This window comes from Balaenoptera ricei, chromosome 7 (genome assembly GCF_028023285.1).
Source record: "Balaenoptera ricei isolate mBalRic1 chromosome 7, mBalRic1.hap2, whole genome shotgun sequence".
Classification (NCBI taxonomy): domain Eukaryota; kingdom Metazoa; phylum Chordata; class Mammalia; order Artiodactyla; family Balaenopteridae; genus Balaenoptera; species Balaenoptera ricei.
The window spans coordinates 92,247,565-92,270,011 of record NC_082645.1 but is presented as its reverse complement, the minus strand read 5'-3'; the positions used below and the strand labels follow the sequence as shown (position 1 = coordinate 92,270,011).

The 22,447-nt window shown below is 40.8% G+C and overlaps 2 protein-coding genes across 2 annotated transcripts in view; both read left to right on the top strand.

Moving 5' to 3' along the window:
- Positions 1 to 5,857, top strand: part of MDH1B (malate dehydrogenase 1B) — a 28,272-nt gene extending 22,415 nt beyond the window's left edge. Inside the window, exons 10-12 of the mRNA XM_059927536.1 lie at positions 4,021 to 4,083; positions 4,956 to 5,021; positions 5,829 to 5,857. Of these exons, the coding sequence (XP_059783519.1) occupies positions 4,021 to 4,083; positions 4,956 to 5,021; positions 5,829 to 5,857 (158 nt within the window). The remainder of the gene's footprint in view (positions 1 to 4,020; positions 4,084 to 4,955; positions 5,022 to 5,828) is intronic.
- An 11,819-nt stretch (positions 5,858 to 17,676) lies between these two features.
- The window catches only part of DYTN (dystrotelin), a 50,548-nt gene continuing 45,777 nt past the window's right edge, over positions 17,677 to 22,447 (top strand). Inside the window, exon 1 of the mRNA XM_059927369.1 lies at positions 17,677 to 17,695. Coding sequence (XP_059783352.1) covers positions 17,677 to 17,695 — 19 coding nt within the window. The remainder of the gene's footprint in view (positions 17,696 to 22,447) is intronic.

Below are 22,447 nucleotides of genomic sequence, written 5' to 3'. Positions count from 1 at the left end.
CTGGGGAAGGAAGACTTCTTCACTGCATGGTCTCTCATGGCTTTTGAATTTCGTTCCAGGTGCATGTATGACACATTCAAAAATATAAATAAGTGGAGAGATAGATATCTGGATGGATGGGTGTTAACGTTTAACTACCATTGGAGGGTGAGAGGGTGAAGATGGAGGGGCGGGAGGAGAAAGATCATCAAGACAGCAATAGAAAGCAAGCTTCAGAGCACAGGGTCAGCTTCCCACAAGAAGCATCTCTGCTGCTGAGACCTAAGAGAAGGGAAGAGGTGATCGATGGGATGCAGGGAACTATGTAGGATGGGGGGATTCAGAACAAAATGGGCAGCAAGGCCAGGTCCCAAAGATTAAAAACCAGGGGAAGGGCTAGGGTTATAAGGAAAGAGGTGAAGATTTGAAATAATTTGTTAAGAGGAAAGGAAAGAAGAATAATGGAAAAAGTCAGATTTTTTTTTTCAGAGCTGAGGGCTCAGTGGAATTTAGAGACCGTGAAATTTGTAGTAACTCCAGTGTACAGTTGCGTGATTCCCTGCAAAGGTGCTCGGCTGCCTGGATGCAGGAGAGGAAACCGAGATGTATGATTTGTAGTAAGCCCTGAAATATTAGAGAGTACTGCCACCCCTGCAATTAGAATAAAACTAACACTGTACAGTATTCCAACAAAATTCTGAACATTTCCATGACGACTTCATTTGGAATATCAAATTATTTTCCCAAAGTTTTTATTTTTCTCATATTTTTTTGTGTCCTTGTTTTACTGGTGCCCTAAGTGAGTGCTCAGGTGATTTGCTCATTGGCTTTGAATATGGGAATGGAAAATGAGTGGTTTTTTTACTTAGCATTTGGGAAGGAAGCAGGTGAGGCAATGAAGATGAGGATAATTGCAAGAAAGTCGATGAAGTGATGGACTACAGGGGTCTCCACTGGACAAAGAAGGACGTAATAAATAGAAATAAAATTTAAAAGCTCCAGGCAGGGGTGATATTGAAAATATTTAACAATCAGTATGGCGCAGATTACAACCAATTAAAGCAGTTGCTGCCTCTCAGAATGGATTCACTAAAAAGAAGCTGGCAGGGGACAGAGGACTGCCCTTGGTCAGACCCAAGAGGCTTTAGTGAGGTCACAGTACCAGCAGTGGGAGGAAAGGCAGAGAGACCACGAGGAAAAGAGGTTATGGGCAGAGCGTGGGGTTTGGGAATTGAGAGCCGGTTATGGCTGGTGGTCAAGTCACCAGGAGTGGGCCAAACCAAACAAAGCCCCAAGGCAGCATGGAGGTGGAGGGGGTGGGCACAGAAGTCCAATGACCAGTTGGTTTTACCTCAGACTCTTTTATTCTCAGAATTTAAGGCCCTCTCCTCCTGCCTGGCAGACTAGAGTTGCAAATTCCTCTTACAATAATGAGCTATAAGGCAGTCACTCTAAATTTGACTCCATTGACTGGTAGGTAGTCCTAAATTTCCCATAACACTTGCACTGTAGATGGTTTTGTGAAAGAAAATGACCTGATTTTATGCTGTGTTTTTATTAACAAAAGTCAAGGCATATATATATATATATATATATATATATGTTCATTCAGTTGATCTTAACTCTGTCACCTTTGGACCATTGGACCTCACCCAAAACACTGTTCCAGAGATTCCAAGCTCAGAGCATTGAAAATATTCAGAACTTTGTAGAGTTTGGAGATCTCTGCTTATTATCATATCAATGAGATGATTCATGTATGAGGTTTGTTTAATCTTTTCAATTAATTTAATACTTAATTTCCTGACTTTAAGAAACCGACTTAGCCAAAGAAGATGAAAAGACCACCTTACCCACCACAAATGACAACCAGGAACATTGGAAAGTCTCAGATGGTAGGTATATCACTTGAAAAAAAAAGTACCCTTTTTATCCAAGGCTTAACACTAAATTTCAAAGAAAGGAATTTGATCATTTATTAGCCATAAAAAATGAGAGTTAAGTCTTTCATCACCTTCATCCTATACTCAAAAAAGAAAAATCATTGTTAAAAATCTATTGAAATCTTTGAAGGAAGGTACCAGACCATCACTGAGCACCTTCTAGATGCTGGTCACTGTGAGAGACACCGGGGCCCACAATAAGGGAGTTGTGGCCACACAATCACATCTAGGGGAAAGGAGCCATGAGAATATGAGAAAGTAAATGCAAAGACACACAATGAATTAAAAAGCTTGATAAAACAGGGCAAGGTAGTACACAAGGAAAGAAAGTATATAATCTAGAAACTCACAAGGAAAGAAAAGATCCTTATAATGTATGAAGGGAAAAATTTAGTAATATCTTGAAATCTAGTGGAGACTTAAGATGGCTAAAAATAATCCAATAGCATGTATTTATTTATTCAGAAGCTGTGCTGGTTCAGTCACACAAGATGAAAAAATTCTAGAGATCTGCTGTACAATAGTGTGCGTATGGTTAACAGTTCTGTACTGTAGATGTAAAATTTTGTGAAGAAGGTAGATTTCATGTTATATGTTTTTACCACCATTGAAAGAAGAAACTGTGAGAGGTACTAGGGACATAAACATACATTGAACGTTGCCTTTGCCCTCAAAGTGCTCACCATCTAGCGTGGGTGACTGCAAAGCAAAGCGAAAACTACCTTATGGAGAGGTAAGTGTTATGATAGAGGGTATAGTGGGACCACATAGGGGGTCTCCTGACATAGAGAGTGTTAGGAAAGGCTTTCGGGAAGAGATGAAATGGAAGCTGAGTCTAGGAGGAGTAGAAATTACTCATGTAATTTGGTGAAGAGGAGGTGTGCAAGTAGAGGGGTGGGTAGGGAAGAGGTTGTGAAAGGTGTCCCACCAGAAGAAAAAACAGGGGCAAAGCAGGCATTTCAGGGGATCAAGGCATGGCCAGAAGTGTGAACCAGAGGCAGCATCAAATTATATTCAGAAGATGATAAGTCGGGCAGCTGGGCTAGAGTAGGGGATCCAAAAAGGATGAAGAAAGCTGGAAAAGGTAGGTAGAGGCCATCTGTTGTTTGGCTGAATAGTTGGTGGAGGGCTCAGCAACATAGCTGGCGGCTGGACAAAACATGAAATCGATGGGGGCATGCTTAGAGAACTAATCTAGCTTCATCACTGACCCTCTGCAAGATGCTCAAGCAGCCCAAATCACTATCCAGAGGAGCGTGGTGAATTCAGTTCCAGCCAGAATACATATCTTTAAGAGGCCCAGTCAGACAGTGTATCTGGGTACCTGGGTGGCAGCACTATTATTCTAGTTGGCCCAGCTGGTGATAAGCAACACTCATGGAAAGGAGGGAGGGCACTCTGGCCCCCGTGAGAGAACTGAGAAAAAGCTATACGGTCTCTCATGAAGGGGATGACCGGCAGCTTCCCAGGATGGAGGAAGAAAAGCCAAATGGTCGAGTATGTATTCCCAAGTCTTTGCATCAGAACGATTTAAGTTGGTCATTCAAATTTTAAGGCTCTTAGGCTTAACTAATTCATAATCTTAAAGAACTTTCGTGGTAATTAAGTGAAGAAAATGGGGTTGATTTCAGGTTGTTGGGAGGGCTGTTTATTCAATGAGCATTGGAATCAAATATAACGAGATACAGTGCTTTCCATACTGTGGGTTAGGTGAGTTGTGAAAAAGATTTAGTGGGTCATGAAATGGATTTAATAACTGGTGTTTTTCCTTGAACTAGAATAAAACTGATGCTAAAAGGGTAAGTAAGGAGAGCAGAATTTTTTGCCAATGAATTAGAATAGGATAGAAAGAAAAAGATAAGTATTAGAAAAGATAAGAGAAGGATAAGAATAGATTAGAAAAGGGTGAGTATTCTTTTCATTTAACTTTTTGTTTCATTATATGCACACAAGTGAAGGTACTGGACTGGAATGTAAAATGTATTTTTTTTTTACACTGGGTTTTGGTCAACAAAGTTTGAAAAGCACTCACAAAGAACATCTCACGGGCTGTTAGTTATATTCTAAACCACCATGTCTTATCTAATGTTGGTTTCAGAATATAAAGATTTGTTTTCTGATCTAATGCCAGATGATGAAAAAGATCTGATTTTGTCAGATGGTAAGTCTGTCAAGTGATAAGCAATCTGCGTGGTGCTAATGGTCATGACACACGTTGTCCAGCCTTAGAGAATGATCCTGTGGTCAGAGAACACAGTCCAGCAACCGAAGTAATTTTGAAATAACTCTGTTTCTTTGATTCATAAACACTTTGAAGGAGGGATAAAAGATGGAAGCAAATTTTTTTTTAATGCTGAAATTGCTCCCATGTCATACTCACCTCAAACTCTCCCCAGATACTCTAACTTCAGCTCCAGCCTCTATGTCTCATCCTTCTCACCTTTTCTTCTCAATTCTTCATTACAAAGCTCAAAACAGCTGACATGGCAAGTCAGGATCCTCCTCAGAATGTGGGTGAAAGGAAGACCCTGACAAGTCCAAGTTAGAATTCTCTTTAACAGGGAAAACCTGGGAATTTTTATACATGCATACATATATGTATCTTGTATATATTTGTATAGAGGCTTATATATTTTCTAAATCTGCCTATATGCGTTGTATATCCAGAAGATAATAATAATCTAGTCTGTTTCCATCTTTACTACTTCTTTACTTAAAACTCTGTGTACAGGAGGGAGCTGGCAAACACTGAAACATTGCCAGTGATTTATTTTGTGGGGACCAAGGTTTCACAGAGAAGTTGGTAGAAAGATGCTACACTGAGCTGTTTGGCTAGACACCCGTTTGCCCCTGACAGTGGCTTATCCATGATGCCACATAGAAGTGATCTGGCATCTTGCAACTTTCAAAGAGGACAAGGCATTCAGAGAAACTTGGAGTAGAAGGAAAAAGGAGAAACTGAGAATAACTGCAAAACTCAATGTCCTTTAAATACTAAAAAACTCCGTTCTTTTAATTCTCTATATACTGCAGTAGATTTTTTAGATCTGATTCCTCAAACCAGCTCTGAAAAGCCACACAGTCAAGAACACACACATGGTAGGTGGTAGACAAACATTAATGTTAAAAAGTGGTCTTTCCTTTTATAAATGGAAATGGGTAGAAGAGGTCAAGTGTCCCTGTGATATGGTTCTTCTCAAACCCTCCGCTTTCCCACATCCCCAGAAATTCAGCCATGTTTGCTGATTCTCTAGAGCCTAGCTTCCTACTTTTATAACCAGGGCTATGACAGTGACAACCGAATCCTTCCCTCAGAATGAGTAAGTGAGGAAATGGACACAAATATATCCGCAGGTCCAGATTTTCAAAGATTGTAACTGAGTTGTCATGATATTTTATGCAAACAAGGCAGATGTAGGTTTCTTTGTGGTTGACCAGTCAGGATATTCACCCATGGCTCCACACTTGCATTTAAATATCCAATAAGATTAATAGATCCATTGCACCTTCCAATCGGAAAATGTGCAGTGTGATGAGCTTTGGCGTGGGGCTAGCTATGGGGAATTAGAATTGGTGCATAGAGGAAAAGCAGGGCCAAAAGAGGAAATGGAACTGACAATAGAGCTGCTAAAAAAATTCAAAATGAGAAGCAAAGGAGCCAAGAGAGACGGCACATAGAAATAGATTAACGTCAGGAAAGTGGCCAGAATTTAGTTTCGATATGAAACTGTCAAATGATGATCATGTGGTTTGATTCCCCTCATAGGATCCTTCTCACACATGCACTCCCTCAGCTATTGAATCCAGTAAACAGAAGGAAAAGGGCAGCCAAAGAAAAACTAATAAAAACATGTTACTAACATATTTTTAAAATAGTTACATCGTTTCATTTCCTTCCCTTTACAGATTCTGAAGGCAAAACTATGGAAGAGTAGCAGATCAAATTAGATCAACTATAAAATTATTTGGTAGTGTAATAAATATGGAAAGACCCATGAATGTCTGTATTTAGAGAAGAATAATTCGAAAGATTTACTTCAGTCTTGGATAATATTATGTGAGACAATTAAATAACAGTGACAGCACACACACAAAAAGAGTGCAGTCATTTTATGTTACTTGTATCCATTTATATGTTTGCTTATTATTGCACTTTGTCTAAATAGTTTGGTGTCAACTGCTGTTTTTTAAACTACACTAAAATAGAATTGTCAGTCATTGCATCCTTGCCCACACATCCTTCTGAGAGAACCTGTTTCTCCCGCAGGCCATACCTAAGACATGGGCCTAGGCGGCCATGTTTGCTCAGATGTCCTTACCACCTTGGCCTCAGCTGATAGGGCCAGAATGGATACACCTGACTCAAGGAGAACCAATCAGAGTTTTCTCTTGCTCTCTCAAAAAATTTGAACTGAGAAAAAATGAGTAAGTTGGTGTCTGAGTGATGGTAATGGTAGTGAACAAGAGAAGGCCACCAAGTTCTGCCTGTGAGGTCTTCAGAGCCCGTCAGGTTTACCGCCTTCATAAGAACCGGCTGTGTATTGTTTTTCCTTGCATTTGCTTTTATTTTAGTCTATATTGATTAGATTTCTGTTTCTTGACACCATATGTAGCCTGAGTAAATGGAATTTTAAAAGAAAAGCGTAACATTTTACCTTATAATTGCATGGTTTAAGAAGAAAATTACAGTATTTTATTAAAGTAGTAGGAGTCACACCCATCTGCTCATATATTTCGAGCTAATAAGACCATTTACAAAGGCCAGTTAGGAACTTTTGAAAGACCAGGAGTGATGTTAAAAATTGCTGATACCTGTGCTTTCTCTGTAGTTTTTTGTTTTTTTTTGTTTTTCTTTTTAATAATTCTTTATTTTATTTATTTATTTATGGCTGTGTTGGGTCTTTGTTTCTGTGCAAGGGCTTTCTCCAGTTGCAGCAAGCGCGGGCCACTGTTCATCACGCTGCGCGGGCCTCTCACTATCGCGGCCTCTCTTGTATCGCGGAGCACAGGCTCCAGACGCGCAGGCTCAGTAGTTGTGGCTCACGGGCCTAGTCGCTACGCAACATGTGAGATCTTCCTGGACCAGGGCTCGAACCCTTGTCCCCTGCATTGGCAGGCAGATTCTCAACCACTGGGCCACCAGGGGAGCCCCGGGGAGCCCCTCTCTGTAGTTTTAAATGGTGCTTCAGGTACAAGTTACTTTCTGAAAATTCAGGGAGCTTTCAGATGCTTCTGCACTGCTTCTATACCATCATAATAAAATGGATGATTTTAAAACCATGACTAACTTTGGCTTATTTCCGAAGTCAGCACCTCATTTATTATGAAGAAAACTTAAGGACTTAAGGGCTTCAGGTGAGGTTTTGTGCCCTAATCCTACCACTTCCTCTGCCCCTTCTTGTGGGGTTCTCAACCAAAGGGGTGAGACCACAAAGAACAGTAACTGGGGCTTCCCTGGTGGTGCAGTGGTTGAGAATCTGCCTGCCAGTGCAGGGGACACGGGTTCGAGCCCTGGTCTGGGAAGATCCCACATGCCGCGGAGCAACTAGGCCCGTGAGCCACAGCTACTGAGCCTGCGCGTCTGGAGCCTGTGCTCCGCAACAAGAGAGGCCACGATAGTGAGAGGCCTGCGCACCGCGATGAAGAGTGGCCCCCACTTGCCGCAACTAGAGAAAGCCCTCGCACAGAAACGAAGACCCAACACAGCCATAAATAAATAAATAAATAAATAAATAAATAAATAAATAAATAAATAAAAAGAACAGTAACTGGAGGGGAAATCCCCTGGTGCTGTACGACACAGGGCGGGGCGTGTGGCAGCTGCCCCTCAGCACATGGGGCTTCTTCACGGTAAAACTGAACTCGATTGGAACGTGTGACTCAGACTAAGAAACTCGAGCAAAGCTTCCTGTTCCATTCCCCTGGAGTCAGCTATGCCCATCAGTTATCAGCCAGAACCAAGAGGAAAAGTCAGAACAGAGAATACAGCCATGAACACAATCACCTTTCAATCCAGTAGCCCTGCGTTTAGTGAGACTCTTCCCAGTGGGTGTCAAGCCCTGACCAATCAGATAATCAGCTGCTTCTCCAATAGCTGGACATCTAGGAAGGGGTTAGAGACAGACATGGGCAGAGTTTCTCCTCTCTAGGGACACTGTAGGAAATATTCAGCCCCATCCCCAGCAGGCTGTACTTCCCAGTATGAATCTGAACAATCGCTTGTTTGAACCACTGTGGGATGACCAGGATGGTCCAGGATAGACTCCCATAGGAGAAGAGAACAAAGTGATTTTAACCACTATACCTACTACCATACATTTGTCCAAAATTAATACAAGATATGGAATTATACGTGCTTGCTATTTGTTTAAAAATAATGAGGGTGCCATTTCAAAAATAATATCTTTCAGAGAATTACTGTTTTGTTTTTGTTTGTTTGTTCGTTTTTCAGCTGATGCACTTGCTCTCACAGTAGCTTATAATTTGTAATGACCCAACTTGGGAAATCTCAAGTCTGGTCTTCCCATTAGGAGTAACTTTAATGTGAGATTATTAAAAAATAATTTCTCCATGTTATTAAAACTGTCATGATAAAGGCATGAAGGAAGAATATTCAGTAGAACTTTTAGAATATGACTCAGAGAAAGGCATTATATGAATAAAGCAATTACTTTATTGGTCACTGAAATATAGGTTAAGTGTACATATCCTGTAACTGTAGCAGGCACTCTTAGTTGCCCTCCCTACAGCCCTGCTCCCATTCTCTTGACTAACAGAACTCTGATTTTGTTGGGATGGGCAATGGGCCCAACTCTAGGCCATGAATCTTGATAGATCTTAGCTAGTCCCATTTGCCAGTGATTGGTCTAGCAGCAGGCATGTGACCCAGTTTTGTACAGTGATACATAAGGAGAAATCGTCTTCCAGCGGGGTTGTGTGTATGTGTGAGAGAGAGAGGGTGTGGAAGGCAGAGAGAAAGAGGGAATGAATGAATGAATGAATGAATGAATGGTATGCAAGGAGAAAGCACTTTGACTTCCACCTACTTCCTTCCTGCTTAAAATGTTACTCTACCAGGACCTAATGCTTGCAGCTTGGGCAGCCATTTTGTGGCCATGAGCGAGACATCACCAGCAGGGTGCCACCAGGAGAGTGGCAGTGTAGAAGGATAGAAAAAGCCTGGTGCCTGAGCCCAAGGCCTCAATGACTTCAAAGAGCCTCTGAGCCAACCCTGGACCAACTTCAGAATTCCTGTCGAATAAACAACAAATAACTTTATGGTTTAAGCCCCTGTGAGTTGTGGTTTCTGTTACTTACATCCAACAAATAGATACTTATACATATGGCTATATATACTTACAGCCAAAAGCTACATAACTTGATAGAGAAATATCTTTCACTTTGTTATTGTCATTTGTTCTAGGGGAATGAATAAGAAATATATTTAGATAATTTAGACAATTCTCCCACTCAGTCAGGTTCAAAACCTGTATTGACTTTCATATTTTTTTATATTTCAATTTCTTTTTTATTTTATTTTTTTTATTGAAGTAGAGTTGATTTACAATGTTGTGTTCGTTTCAGGTGTACAGCAAAGTGATTCAGTTATACATATATGCATATATGTATATCCTCTTTCAGATTCTTTTCCCTTAGAGGTTATTACAAAATATTGAGTATAGTTCCCTGTGCTATACAGTAAGTCCTTGTTGGTTATCTATTTTATGTATTATGGTGTGTATACGCTATCATGCTTTTAATATTCTCAATTCCAATGAGTAAATGTCATCAGCCTAGCTCAATGGACAAGTGGTTTTCAGCATTAGCATGAATCGGAATCACCTGTTAAAAACAGATTGCTAAAAAAAAAAAAAAAAAAAAAAAAAACAGATTGCTGTGCCCCATCTCCAGAGTTTCTGATCCAGCAGGTCTTATGTGGGGCCTGAGAACTTGCATTCTTCACAAGTTCCCCGGGGACACTGATACTGCTGATCTGAGGACCACACTTTCACAACCACTGCTCCAGCCAATGGACAGTCACCTCCTAAGTCAGCTACCTCCCCAATTCCCTTTATCCACATCTACAGTCTTGGTACTTTAGTCTGAATTTCACTTTCTGACTGCAGGATTCCTCTCCACACTTACCAGCATGTTGTTTTAGGACTTCTTAATGTCATCCAAACTGGTTCACCACAATCCTGTGAGCCTTAGGTTTGCTGCCCTACCACTTTTGCATAGACCATTTGCCCCACCTAGAATCTTATCTCACTGAAGCTACTTTAGGTCTGACACAGTGGGGTGACCTTCCCTCTGTAGGCCAAATCATTTCTTTTTATATCAGAGAGATGAAAATTATGGGATTCCAACAGACAGAAATAGATTAAAGAGCCTTTTCCTCCCTCTACTCCTACCAGGTGGGAAATAATGTCGTATATAACCTTCACTTGTTCCTTTTTTGGCCTTAACATGAGCATCTTTATGTCTAAAATGGTCCTGGCCCAGAGCTGCATGCTTACTCATTCTGCAGAGGACACAGAAAGGTTACCCAAGCTTACAACTGAGCCGCTGGAAGCAAAACCCGTAACCCTCCCAAGCCTGAGCAGCTGCTCTGCGCCTTAGATTAATTTCTTCTGGGCAGAAATTATAAGCCCTCAGGGATCTCTAATCACAAGTTTCTCATTTGATTGGTCCAAGGAAGCATGGTTGCTCTACAAAGGGGCCGTAAGCAAGGGTTTTGCAGAGCCACGGTTTCCTCCTTCCGTGTAGGTACACTACCTATCTCAATCTCAGGGAAAGTGGCCCCCAGGCCCGAGTGTCTCTTGCCCAAGAACAGCACGCAGTAGTCACACTCGAGTAATGCCATCAAGTCAAGTTTACACCCACAGCCCCCAGAAGTTACTGCGATGACTGAATAATCCCAGGATGTGTCCGTAGTTCTCATACAGACTTGACCTATCAGCAGTGTTTGACATGGTGGATCATTTCCTTCTCTCGGTTACACTTACCTTCCAGTGCACAGCACTTTCACGGTTTTCTTCCTAATTCATCCCCATGAGGTGTCCCACTTTTTCTCTGTTTCCTTTGCTGGTTCCTCCTCTTGTCCTCTCGTAAGCTTGGAGTGCCCCAAGGGTCTATCCTTGGTTATCTTCTCTACCTACACGCATCTGTTAATAATTCCATCTAGTTGCATGGCTTTACATACCATCTGTGTGTAGGTAACTCCCAAATTTATATCTCCAGGCTGTCATCTCTTCCAAACTTGATACTCCTCTATTCTACTTGAGATTCCTAGTTAAATTGCAAATAGACAAATAAGTTAACAAGCCCCAAATTTCCCTTTTATTCCAACACCTCACACCTCAAACTTGTTCCTCCCCACAAAATCTCAGTGAAGGGGAACTTCATCCTCCCAACTGTTCAAACCAAAACCCTTGGAGTCGCCCTTTACTTTTCTTTCCCTCACATTCTACACCCAATCTCTTAAGAAGTCCTGTTGGCACTAACTTCAAAATATTCTCCTGTAAATCAGATAGTATCTCATCTATGTTTAAAAGCCTGTAGAGGCTCTCAGTTTACTACGGGGTAAAGGTCAAGTCCTTACATTGGCCTCTTCCCACCCCACCTTTACATCCCTCTGATCTTTCCTACTCCTCTCCTCCCTGCTCATCCCACTCTGCTCTGGCCACACTGGCCTCTTAGCTACAACTCACATCTGCCAGGCAGACTCCCACCTCAGAGCCTCTACCTGGAACATTCTTTCTCTAAATGGTACTTAGCGAACACCTTCACTTCCTTCACATCTTTGCTCAAATTTCACTTTCCTAATGGAGTCTACACATGCCACACTATGTAAGACCGTAATATTCAGCAATAGCTAAACCCCCTTATCCTGCTCTACTTTTCATTTTATTCCATAGCACTTACAATAATCAATATTATTGTTTGTTCATATGTTATTATCATATTGTCCATCTCCCATACTAAAATGGCAGGATCGTCATCTATTCTCTAATGTTTTCTAAGCACCTGGAATAATGCCTGACACATAATTGTGATCGATCAATGTATGTTTTTGTCCCTCTCTTCTAAATTCTGACAGTACTCATTATTATTTTTTGAAGTATCTATAAAAAAGGAAAACCAGTAAGTCTCCAAGGAAGTGAGTAGGTTATCTCCTAGGGTGATATTACCTGGTAGAATCCACCACCAAAGCCTATTCTTCATCCTTGCACAATCTTGCACAAGATTATACTTGCACAAGAAGTATAGTGTGTGGGCACTATTAATGATCCTCACAAAACCAACCAAGACTAATGATAGAACAAGAATGCCAGTTTATGTCTTAGATTTAAAACAGAACCTACCAAGGAGAGCAGATGTCCACAGCCCTGAGAGTGACTTCACTTCCTGTGCAAGCTACGTGGAGGCACAGATTATAATCAGAAGGTTTGGAGTCAGAACAAGGAGAAGTATTTAAATAATTTGGAAATCTGAGAGCCTCAGACTATAATTAACTTTCATCTCTACAGGAAAGCAATATGCAACATAGATCATAGGCAGGGCACTCTCTCCATGCACAATGCTAACGAGTCTCTCCTGATTGATTTTATTCAACACATTTCTTGGATACTTACAATGACTCATACAGTATGGGAAGCAAACACTGAGGATATAGAGTATAGTTCTGCTCCTAATTCTGAAGTGTAGGGGTCATTCCCACCACTAAACAATTTTCTGACATCGGCTGCATGTCCTGCAATCCAGTTCAATTCTAATACAACCTACCTGGAGATAGGGTCAGATCCCACAGGCTAAGAGCTCAGTCCTATAAGACTGCCCCCCAGTACACATACGCACACATACACACACACACACACACACACACACACGCACACACACTACTTCAGATACCAATCAAAAGGCCAGGTTGTCACCTGTGCTTCTGACCAATGGCTATAGATCAGATCCCCTCCCTGGGTTAGATTAATTTCCTAGGGCAACTGACAGAACTCAGGGAAGCATTTTACTTAACAAATTAACAGTTTGTTTTAAAAAGGATATAACTCAAGGGCCAGATGGAAGAGAAGCACAGGGCAATATATGGGGAAATGTTGCAAAACTTCCATGCCCTCCCCAGCATGCCACTCTTCCCAAATCTCCATGTGTTCACCAACCTGGAAGCTCGCTGAACCCCATCCTTTTGGGGTTTTATGGAAACTTCATTGTAGGAATGATTGATTAAATCATTGGTCATTGGCAATTGATTCAACCTCCAGCCCCTCTCCCTGCCCCAGAGATCAAAGGGGTGAGACAAAGTTCTAACCCGCTAAACAGGTGGTTGGTTCCTCTGGTAACCAGCCCCCCATCCTTAAGTGCTTCCAAAATTCACCTCATTAACATAATAAAAGACAATTTATCACTTTCATCCCTTAGGAAATCCCAAGGGTTTTAGGAGCTCAGTGCCAGAAAGGGGACAAAGGGAAAAAATCCAAATATATATTTCTTATTACGAATCACAGTATCGCACATGAACAAACAAAAGGGCTCTTATTCCTGCCCCTGAGGAGCTTGCTTTCTAGTAGAGAAAACAATGATAGATCAGTAAACAAATAAAGTACCAAGATGACCACAGGTTGTGCTAATAGTTATGAATAAAATGGAGTTACGTGTTGAAGCTACTTCAGATAGAGTGGTCCTGGAAGACCTCAGGGAAGCCTGAAGAATGAGTTTGTACCCTTAGATCAACGTCTACCCCCTTCCCTGCATGTCCTTCACCCTCCTCTGCCTCTGGTAACGGGGAACGACCATTCTACTCTCTGTTGCTTTGCGGTAGACTTTTTTTTTCTTTTCTTTTTGAATTCCATGTGTAAGTGAGATCATGTGCTATTTGTCTTTCTGTGTCTGGCTTATTTCAAATTAGCATAATATCCTCCAGGCTCATCCATATTGTCACAAATGGCAGGATTTCTTTCTTTTGTAAGGCTGAGTAATATTCCATTATATATATACATCACATTTTCTTTATCCATTCATCCGCTGTCAGACATTTAGGTTGCTTCCATATCTTGACTACTGTGAATAATGTAGTTATTGTTGGAATGAATATAGGAGTGCAGATATATCTTTGAGATACTGATTTTATTTCCTTTGGCTATATGGCCAGCAGTAGGATTGCTGGATGACATGATAGTTCTATTTTTAAATTTTTGATCAATCTCCATATTGTTTTCCATAATGGCAGTACAAATTTACGTTCCCAGCAACAGTTCACAAAGGTTCCCTTTTCTCTATTTCTTCTTGAGTCAATTTTAGTAACTTGATTTGTTAAAATTGTTCATCATGTATGTAAATATGTATATAAAATTATCCTGTAATTTATGTAAGGGACTACCTAGACATTTTAGGGTATGATGTGTCAAGGCTCTTCTTTCTCTCTTGGAACTTAGAGTCTTCAGATGCATGTGTAAAGAGCTGTCAGATACTGAACAGAAAATGGCTGCCTCAAAAAACAGTACCAATGCACGATAAGGAACAGTCACCCAGTTTCTGGTTGGTGTGGAGTCTGTCTAAACCAGAGCAAGTTGTGATTGTACAGGGAGATTGAACCCTCTTCTCAACTGCTTCCTCAGGGTGGAGCTACTCCGTTTCAGAAGGTAAAGGCAGTGTCAATTACAAAATTTTGATTTACAGAAATTACTGCCATACTAGTAAAAAATGTCCCCTTGTCAGTTACCTATAATATTGTAAAATTGTAATAACTTGCTTTGATTTATAACCCAAAACATACTACGATAAAGAAAAGAAAGTCTTAATGTGATTAAGTCTATCTGAGCTTGAACCAGGTGGTGCAACAGTAATTAAAAATTTCCAGTTAACAGAAGTAAGTGAAACCAAAACTGTCCTCAATCTTTCATCTCAGCTGTCCAAAATCAGCCAGGCTGAGAGCTCAGGACTATCAATTGCCCATTTGCTTAAATTACTTTCCAACATCCTCTAGTTCACTCTCATGTACTTAAACATTTGTCTACTTAATTATATCATTTTGCCTGGAACTTCAGACAACTTTTTTTTTTTTGATGCAAAGTTTTTGATCCATGTAATTAATCAATGCCAGAGATATGCTCAAATCTCAACATGGCAGCATTCAGGAAAACATTCTATCCTCCCTCTATTGCCAATACCTCAGATATTATGTTATGTCTTGATGCAGATATAATGAAATACAAAACTTCTAAATATGTTCTCAACTTTGAGTCTGTAACACTCAAACAGATACAGATTTCCTGTGAGATAGACTTTCTCTCTTCCTACATTGTCTTATCTGCTCCCAGAATATCAACAAAATTCATATAGAGAAAAACAAGTGATACGTTTTCCTCCCTCCACTTGATCCCATTCTTGCCCCATTACTAATCAACTTTCATTTTTAAAAATGTCCCAAGTTTCTGTTTTTAAGAAACCAGTAGTGTGATACTAATACTTTCAAAAAGAAAGGGATAAATTGGTTGTCGTTGGAGATCATACTGATTTTTCTCATGGCACATTCTGGAGTGGATTAGTGACCACTTATCATAATTGTTTTAGGAGCATCGATTGGGAGCATGGACCCAGATATTCTGGCTCTCCAGGTACTGCTCATGGAGTAATATACCTGTGCTTTGGGTTCCAGCCCTTTTGAAAGACATGTCTCCAGCCACCTGAAGACGTTGATGGTAAAGTTCTAATACATTTGGTTGATATGACTTCATTTTTTAAAAATAAAAGCCTAGGACTTCCCTGGTGACACAGTGGTTAAGAATCTGCCTGCCAATGCAGGGGACACGGGTTCGAGCCCTGGTCCAGGAAGATCCCACATGCCGCGGAGCAACTAAGCCCGTGCGCCACAACTACTGAAGCCCGCACGCCTAGAGCCCGTGCTCTGCAACAAGAGAAGCCACTGCAATGAAAAGCCTGCACACTGCAATGAAGAGTAGCCCCTGCTCGCCGCAACTAGAGACAGTCCGCACGCAGCAACGAAGACCCAACACAGCCAAAAATAAATAAATTAAAAAAAAAAAAAGATGGTAACTAGAAAAAAAAAATAAAAGCCTGTTAGGATTACAACAGGTTTATTTTTAATTTGAACTTTAAAAAATACATTTTCAGATTATACTTAGAACTTAAGAGGAAATGTGCATTCATAACAAACTATTATCCTTTTGAAGACTTGTATTATATTTGGTGCCTTTAAAAAATCTGTAACCGTACCTCTGTATTTCTAAAAGAATTAATAATCAAATGAATTAGATTCCATCCCTAGGTCACTCTTATCTGGGATGGTTAGTAAGGTGGCTGTTCCCTGGGATGTGGAGTTCTTCATACTGTTTCTTAATCTCTGTGGTAACCCTTGTTCTCAACAGCACCCAGAAGTTTTACTTGTCTCTCCCACACACGAAATCAATACTGAAATAGCCCTTTGAAACAGAGATGTAGGAGTAGTCTTAAATTATGCAGCATCTCTATTACTAATGAATGCACTTCTGTGAGCCCTTAAAAACAGTGCAACCTCGATATCAGTTTTGTGTGTAGTTGCTGGACAGTCAGAAGAAGACATCCACTCTCCATAGGAATGCCACATCTGGAAATCTGTTAGTACTCAACTTTTCCTTCTTCCAAAACTGCTGAATAACCTCTACAGAATGTTTGACTAAACTGCTTCCCCAAGGAAACTAAGAAAGGTAAGGACCTGGAGTGGAGGCAGATAGATTGTATCTCCAGGTGCACTGTTGACAGGATGGGAGACTGGATCCTTCTGCACCTACCTGGGGACTTCAGGAAGGGCTCGGGGAAGTGTTTCTACACCAAGGAGAATTCTAACCTGATTGCCCTTGCTACAACTTTTCAAAACAAAGCTTACCTGAATATATTTGGAACCTTCCTGGTTTGGGGCAAGTCTGGTATTTTCACTATTGCTATCATATTTTTAAAGAACTAATGTAATCAATTTTGTTTTAGTTTCTCTCTTTGTAAAATGTTGCTTATCTGCCCAACAATTTGTGCCTTAATTAATATACTCATTAGAAGATGATGAAAAGTCCTACCTAAACTTAATTACCATGTAATTTTTTAAAACAGTTTTCAACTACTCATATTAAGAAATGTCATTCTTAGAAATGTGTAAGGTTTTATTATAGCATAACCCATTCTTTTTGTTGAAAGCAAACTGAATTGTATACACACACAGACACACATAAATACACACATATATGTGATAAGGTGTTCAAATGGATAGTATTTTTCAGATACTTAGTATGTAGAATGATTCACTATAGTGCTATTAGAAATTCAAGCATTGAGAGCTTCAAATTTTGTCCTTCAAAATTCAAGTAAATTTCCATTTTCTTGAAGTGAGAATTCAGTCCACTCTTAAAATTATAATGCCTCAAAAGTTCTAAGTAGTCACCGTATTAGTTTCAGGAGTTTGTTTCCAGCTTCCCTAGAGAAGTGACCAGTATAAGAAGCTTCTCCCTGCTTTCCTTATTTTTTACCCTCCCAGGAATTTTTAGTCTCCCTGAACACCTTGCAGTCATCGTTCCACAGGTGAAATGACTTTGCTTAGTTGCCTTTTTGCCCCCCACCCAGCAATTAGGACCACTGGCCTAAAATATCTCTGATATATCCAGCAATTCCACTGCAAAACCTCCTGATTAAAATATTGGTTCATTTCCAGTTACAAGGACCTTCTTGCCATCTGTTATTCGAAGAAATTCCTAAAATGGACCCAGATAAACAAGGTAAGTATTATTGTTAAGTTTTTGAGCACAGTTTGTAAACAAAAAAATCAGGCACAGATGTTGTATTTTCAGACTTCCGAGTTGCAGAGGAGTGACATTTGGCAAATGCCTGGCTGAAAAAGAAACTATTGGATGATTGAAAAGACTTTCTCCGTTTTCTAAACAGAAATTCATAACATATTGACGAGTATTTGGTCTGTTGTCCCCAAAGCACCAAAAAATAATTTAACAAAAGACTTGATCTCAATATAATTGCACTTTAAATTGCTATTCAAATACACAAAAAGTGGCTTATCTTATTTACATATATCTTCATAGTTTACTATTAAAATGACATCACTGTAGATATTTTAATGTCAGGGGTAAGTTCACTGTACTATTTGAGACCAAAGTTGAGAGAAAAGTGTCACAGCTGTTACTGTATGACTATTTGATAAATGGATAGAGGGAAACTAATTCCCTTTTCTTCCAGCATCTCTGAATGCCAGGGTAGGCCCAGGACTGGCTTGTGATATTTTTATTGTTGGACCTAGTGGCAGCCTTATTCCCCTAGCTAAGATCTAGATTGTTAACTTGGCTTGTTTTATATAAAATTCCGTACTATCTCAAGTTATTTATCTAAAACAACATTCTGAATGATTCAAATTATCTTTGGGTTTTCCAGTATTGGGCCCTCATGTTAGTAAGCTTAACACAAAGCAGTAGATACTCCATTCAAAGCTCACTTTTCTCTCCCTAAGGAGTGTTTCTTAAATGTAGTGTGTGTGCATCAGAATCATTTAGAGGGTTTGTTAAAATGCTGGGCTCCACCTCCAGGGTTTGTGACTCAGTAGGTCCAGTGTGGGGACCAAGAACATGAATTTCTAACAAGTTCCCAGGCCATGCTGATGCTGGCCGCTTAGGACCACTGGCCTAAAATATCTCTTTCTGGATCATCGAACTAGATGATGGGCTGTTGAAAGAAATTTTATTACATTCTTAGTATCTGTAGAAAATGACACATATTGATTTGGCTAAGTAAAAATATGAATCGTTTAAAGCAAAACAAGGTTCCCCATTAAACTGCTTCCATGAACAAGACCATATGTAGCTTTGTAGCTTATATTATTATTTTTTTGAACATCTCAAATTACTTTGTTTATAGCTTTGGGTCTGAAACATCCAGCAATTTCTTCCTTTCTTGAGTCTTCTCTTACCAGCAGGAGAAAAAAAAAACAAGAAGCCTTGAGGAAGCAGGGCTGCTGGTGAATCACCTGGGATACTCATTCATTTTCCCCATGTCCTGTATCACAGCTTGCCCTGTTATGCTGCATAACTTCATCAGATGACACTGCAAAACATAACTTGACAGGAGTGTGATGGGCCAGATGGTAGAGCAGCCATAGAATCACTCTTCCACCAACAGCAGCATCTGGGAACCTGCAGACTCCCTAGCTTGCTGATTCTGTGTTCATTTGGTGCATCTGAGAGGAACCAGGGCGCAAAAATTGGCCAGTTTCCAGAAGGAAAAACAATGTTGGGCATTACATTTTTGTAAATCATTTCCACACTCTTGTGGCTACTCTCCATGTGCTCTCCTTCTCCAGACTTAGGGCAGAGGTATGACTTTTCCCCTACTCTAACACTGGACTCTTATCTGAAAACTAAGCATTTTTAAAACATAAGGAAACAGTAAACAACAAAAGAGAGTGAACTGTAGGTCTCTGATATGGTTATACCTGTTCAAAAAAGAATAACAAAATATAGAGGGTTTTAAAATAAGCTGTCTTGTTTAATGACACTTTCAGGCACAGCCCACATTCCCCTAAGGTAGGTGTCTTTGACTCATGATCATATATTGATCATTGAATCAAGGTATATTTAGGGAGAGGCCAGGGGTATGCTCTAAGGTCTCAAGGGTGGGTCTGACCTGGTTCAGCCCTTGTAACACCCTGAGTGGCTTAGCTTAGTGCCTGGCACTCAATACCCACATGTGGAATAGCCAGGACTTCACGCCACGACACTCAAGGGCAAGAAACAGCCTTTTCCAAACCAAAAGCTAGTCACTGTCACTTGGTATGAAATTTAGACTAAGTTCAGTTTGGGAAGCAGCCGTCCTGAGACAGACAGAAACCATTTCAGCTTTTTCCTGAACATCTGGTCTGAAGTGCTCAGAATATCCGGTCCAAAGTAGCATCGTGGCCGCCACTCACTCTGCTCTTTGCCTTTGGCTTTGGAGTCCACTTGAAGACATGGGACTCCTTGTCAAGACTGGACACAGAAATCCTTGCCAAGCCTAGTGTCCGGTCTCCCTAGTTACACAACGCAGCCATTCCCTCCACCCGGGGAACTGCTAGTAAGGGAAGCCCCGGAATCAGCCCGCAAACTTGAACCCCAGTTAGGCATCTCCCACTTTCCTGTCCAGGTATCAGCGTCTCTCCCGCTCTAGGGAAAAGAGAGTCATAGCTAGAACAACACTAAAATCAAGATTGGTTTTCAAAGGCAACTGAGATTCCAGAATGTCTGTATGTGTATGGGTCAGGGAGGAGCGGCCGGGACAGAGGATGAAGTTGCGGTGCAGTCAGTGAGGGGTCCAGGTGATATTTGCCACAGCAAAGCCCCTCTCGGAGGGAACCTGCTCTTCTGGCCATCCAGCATCTGGTCGCGTTTCTTCTGCTGAACCAGTGCACCTGCTTTGGAAGAACAACTTCCCCCTGATTTTAGGCCATGAAATTCTAGTAGTGTTGATCCCAACTCTCCCATTTCCATGGATGGCATTCTTTGATGGGCCTTTCATACTAAAGCCTGAGTGGGTTGACTTCAGGGTGGCCCCTGAAACACTGACCCCTTAAAAGGTGGTAAGTCTCCCAAAGGAGTAAAGAGAGCTTAGACCTTGGAACACACACAGAAATGGACATGGAAACATTGCCTTTTCATTCTTTAAATTCTCCCACTGCTGCAAGAACAAGTCAGAAATTAATATCACCATAAATTATCCTGCCACATATGTTTGAATCAATGAAATCCCCCCATCAACCCCTTGTTTTGTTTTGTTTAGGGCCTGCTTAGCAAAGGCTAAAGAGCCTGCTGTGTTTCTAGTCACAAACACTTCTCCAGCACACAAACCATTTACTCCCAATTGCCTAAGTTTTATGGTAATCAGCTGACAATAAATTTGAAAATAGCTTTATTTTCCTCAAGGCATCTTCCCTTCAGCATAATAAATACAAGTAAGTCCTGGGCTCAAAGCTTGTTTGCATGTGAAACCTTGCTTCCAAGTGAGCATTGTGGGTATAAAGTCTATTTAATTGAAATTTGTTATCATAAGAAATGTTAGAGATGCAACGTTGCTTGGCAGTTCTTTCCAAAGTGTGTGACTGGTTTCCTCTCTCACTGCCTGCTGTAACAATACCATATCTTTACCATTCCTCAAGCTTTCTGCTCTACCATCTCTCCCTAATTCTGAGTGAACTTGTCCCCAACTTCATAAAGAAAACAGACACCCTCAGACATGCCTTCTTTCCCCACACCCACCATCATATCCTTTTATTCTTCCTCTCAGGGAATGAGGGGAAGTCCTCTCAGGGGCTTCTTGCCAAAGCTAATTCCTTCACCTGTACATCTTACCCCATCCATTGCCTCTACCTCAGAGATTGTATCAGTTAGCTACATTTCAGTTACTTGTAAGAGAGAACTCGGCTCAAAGTGGCTTTATTACCTTATATAATTAATTACCCTAGGGAGGACTAGCTTGCTCTGAGCCCAGACAATGTCAGTAGGACGTGGTTTCTCTCCATCTCCAAGTTCGTCTCTACTCTCCTTCGTGTGTTGGTTTCATGCTCAAGCTACACATCCCGACAGGAGAGTAACTGCTGCTCCCATCTATGATTCCAATTTCAAGTCCAACAGGAAAAAATAAGTCTTCTTCCCTGATAACTTGAACAAAGAGTCCTTGATCCAAATTTCATTGGTATATTCTTTGCCTGACTTTGGTTATGAGTCCACATCTGGGGAGGGCAATGATGCTCTCATTGGTCGGGTAGGCCTGGGCCACGTGTCCTCCATGGAAATAGGAGCATTGGAATGAACCCAACTAGAATTTCATGGACCAAGATCAGGGGAATTTCATGGACCAAGATCAGGTTCACCAGAAGAAAGGTGAATGGATGTTGGGTGGCTACGGGAACATGTTGTCCTCTGAGACAGACTTTGCTATATCAAGTACCTCCTGGAACCCTACTTCCTGGACCCTCAACCTCATCCTCTCTCCTGACCCCTCCTCCATGACCCATATGTACATTTTGGAATCTCTCCTGCCTTTGAAAATTAGTTTTGATTTTGTGTGCTTTTCTAGCGATGGCCCTCTTGTCTTCCCTTCAGATTAAGGATCTTGAAAGAGTTGTCTGCTTTTATGTTTTTTTCTTTACCTTACATTCATTGATCAATCCTGTGTAATTTGATTTCGGCCCCCATATCCCCGTAAAAGTGCTCTTATGAAGCCTTTAATAGTCAAGTTAATCAAAAACAGAGACTAATTTTTAGCACATAGTTGATCTCCTTGTGGCTTCCAGATACTGAAGTATTGGCTTGTCTCTACTTTCTGAAACTCACCTTCCTTGGCCTTTGTACCATTGCTGTCTCCTGGTTTCTTTGGCTTTCCCTTCTTCTTCTTCTTCTTAGGTTTCTCTTTCTCCTCTGGTACTTAAATGATTATGTTTCTCAGGCGCACTGTTACTTAGCCTAATTTTCTCTTCACTTAAAGCACTCTTCTTA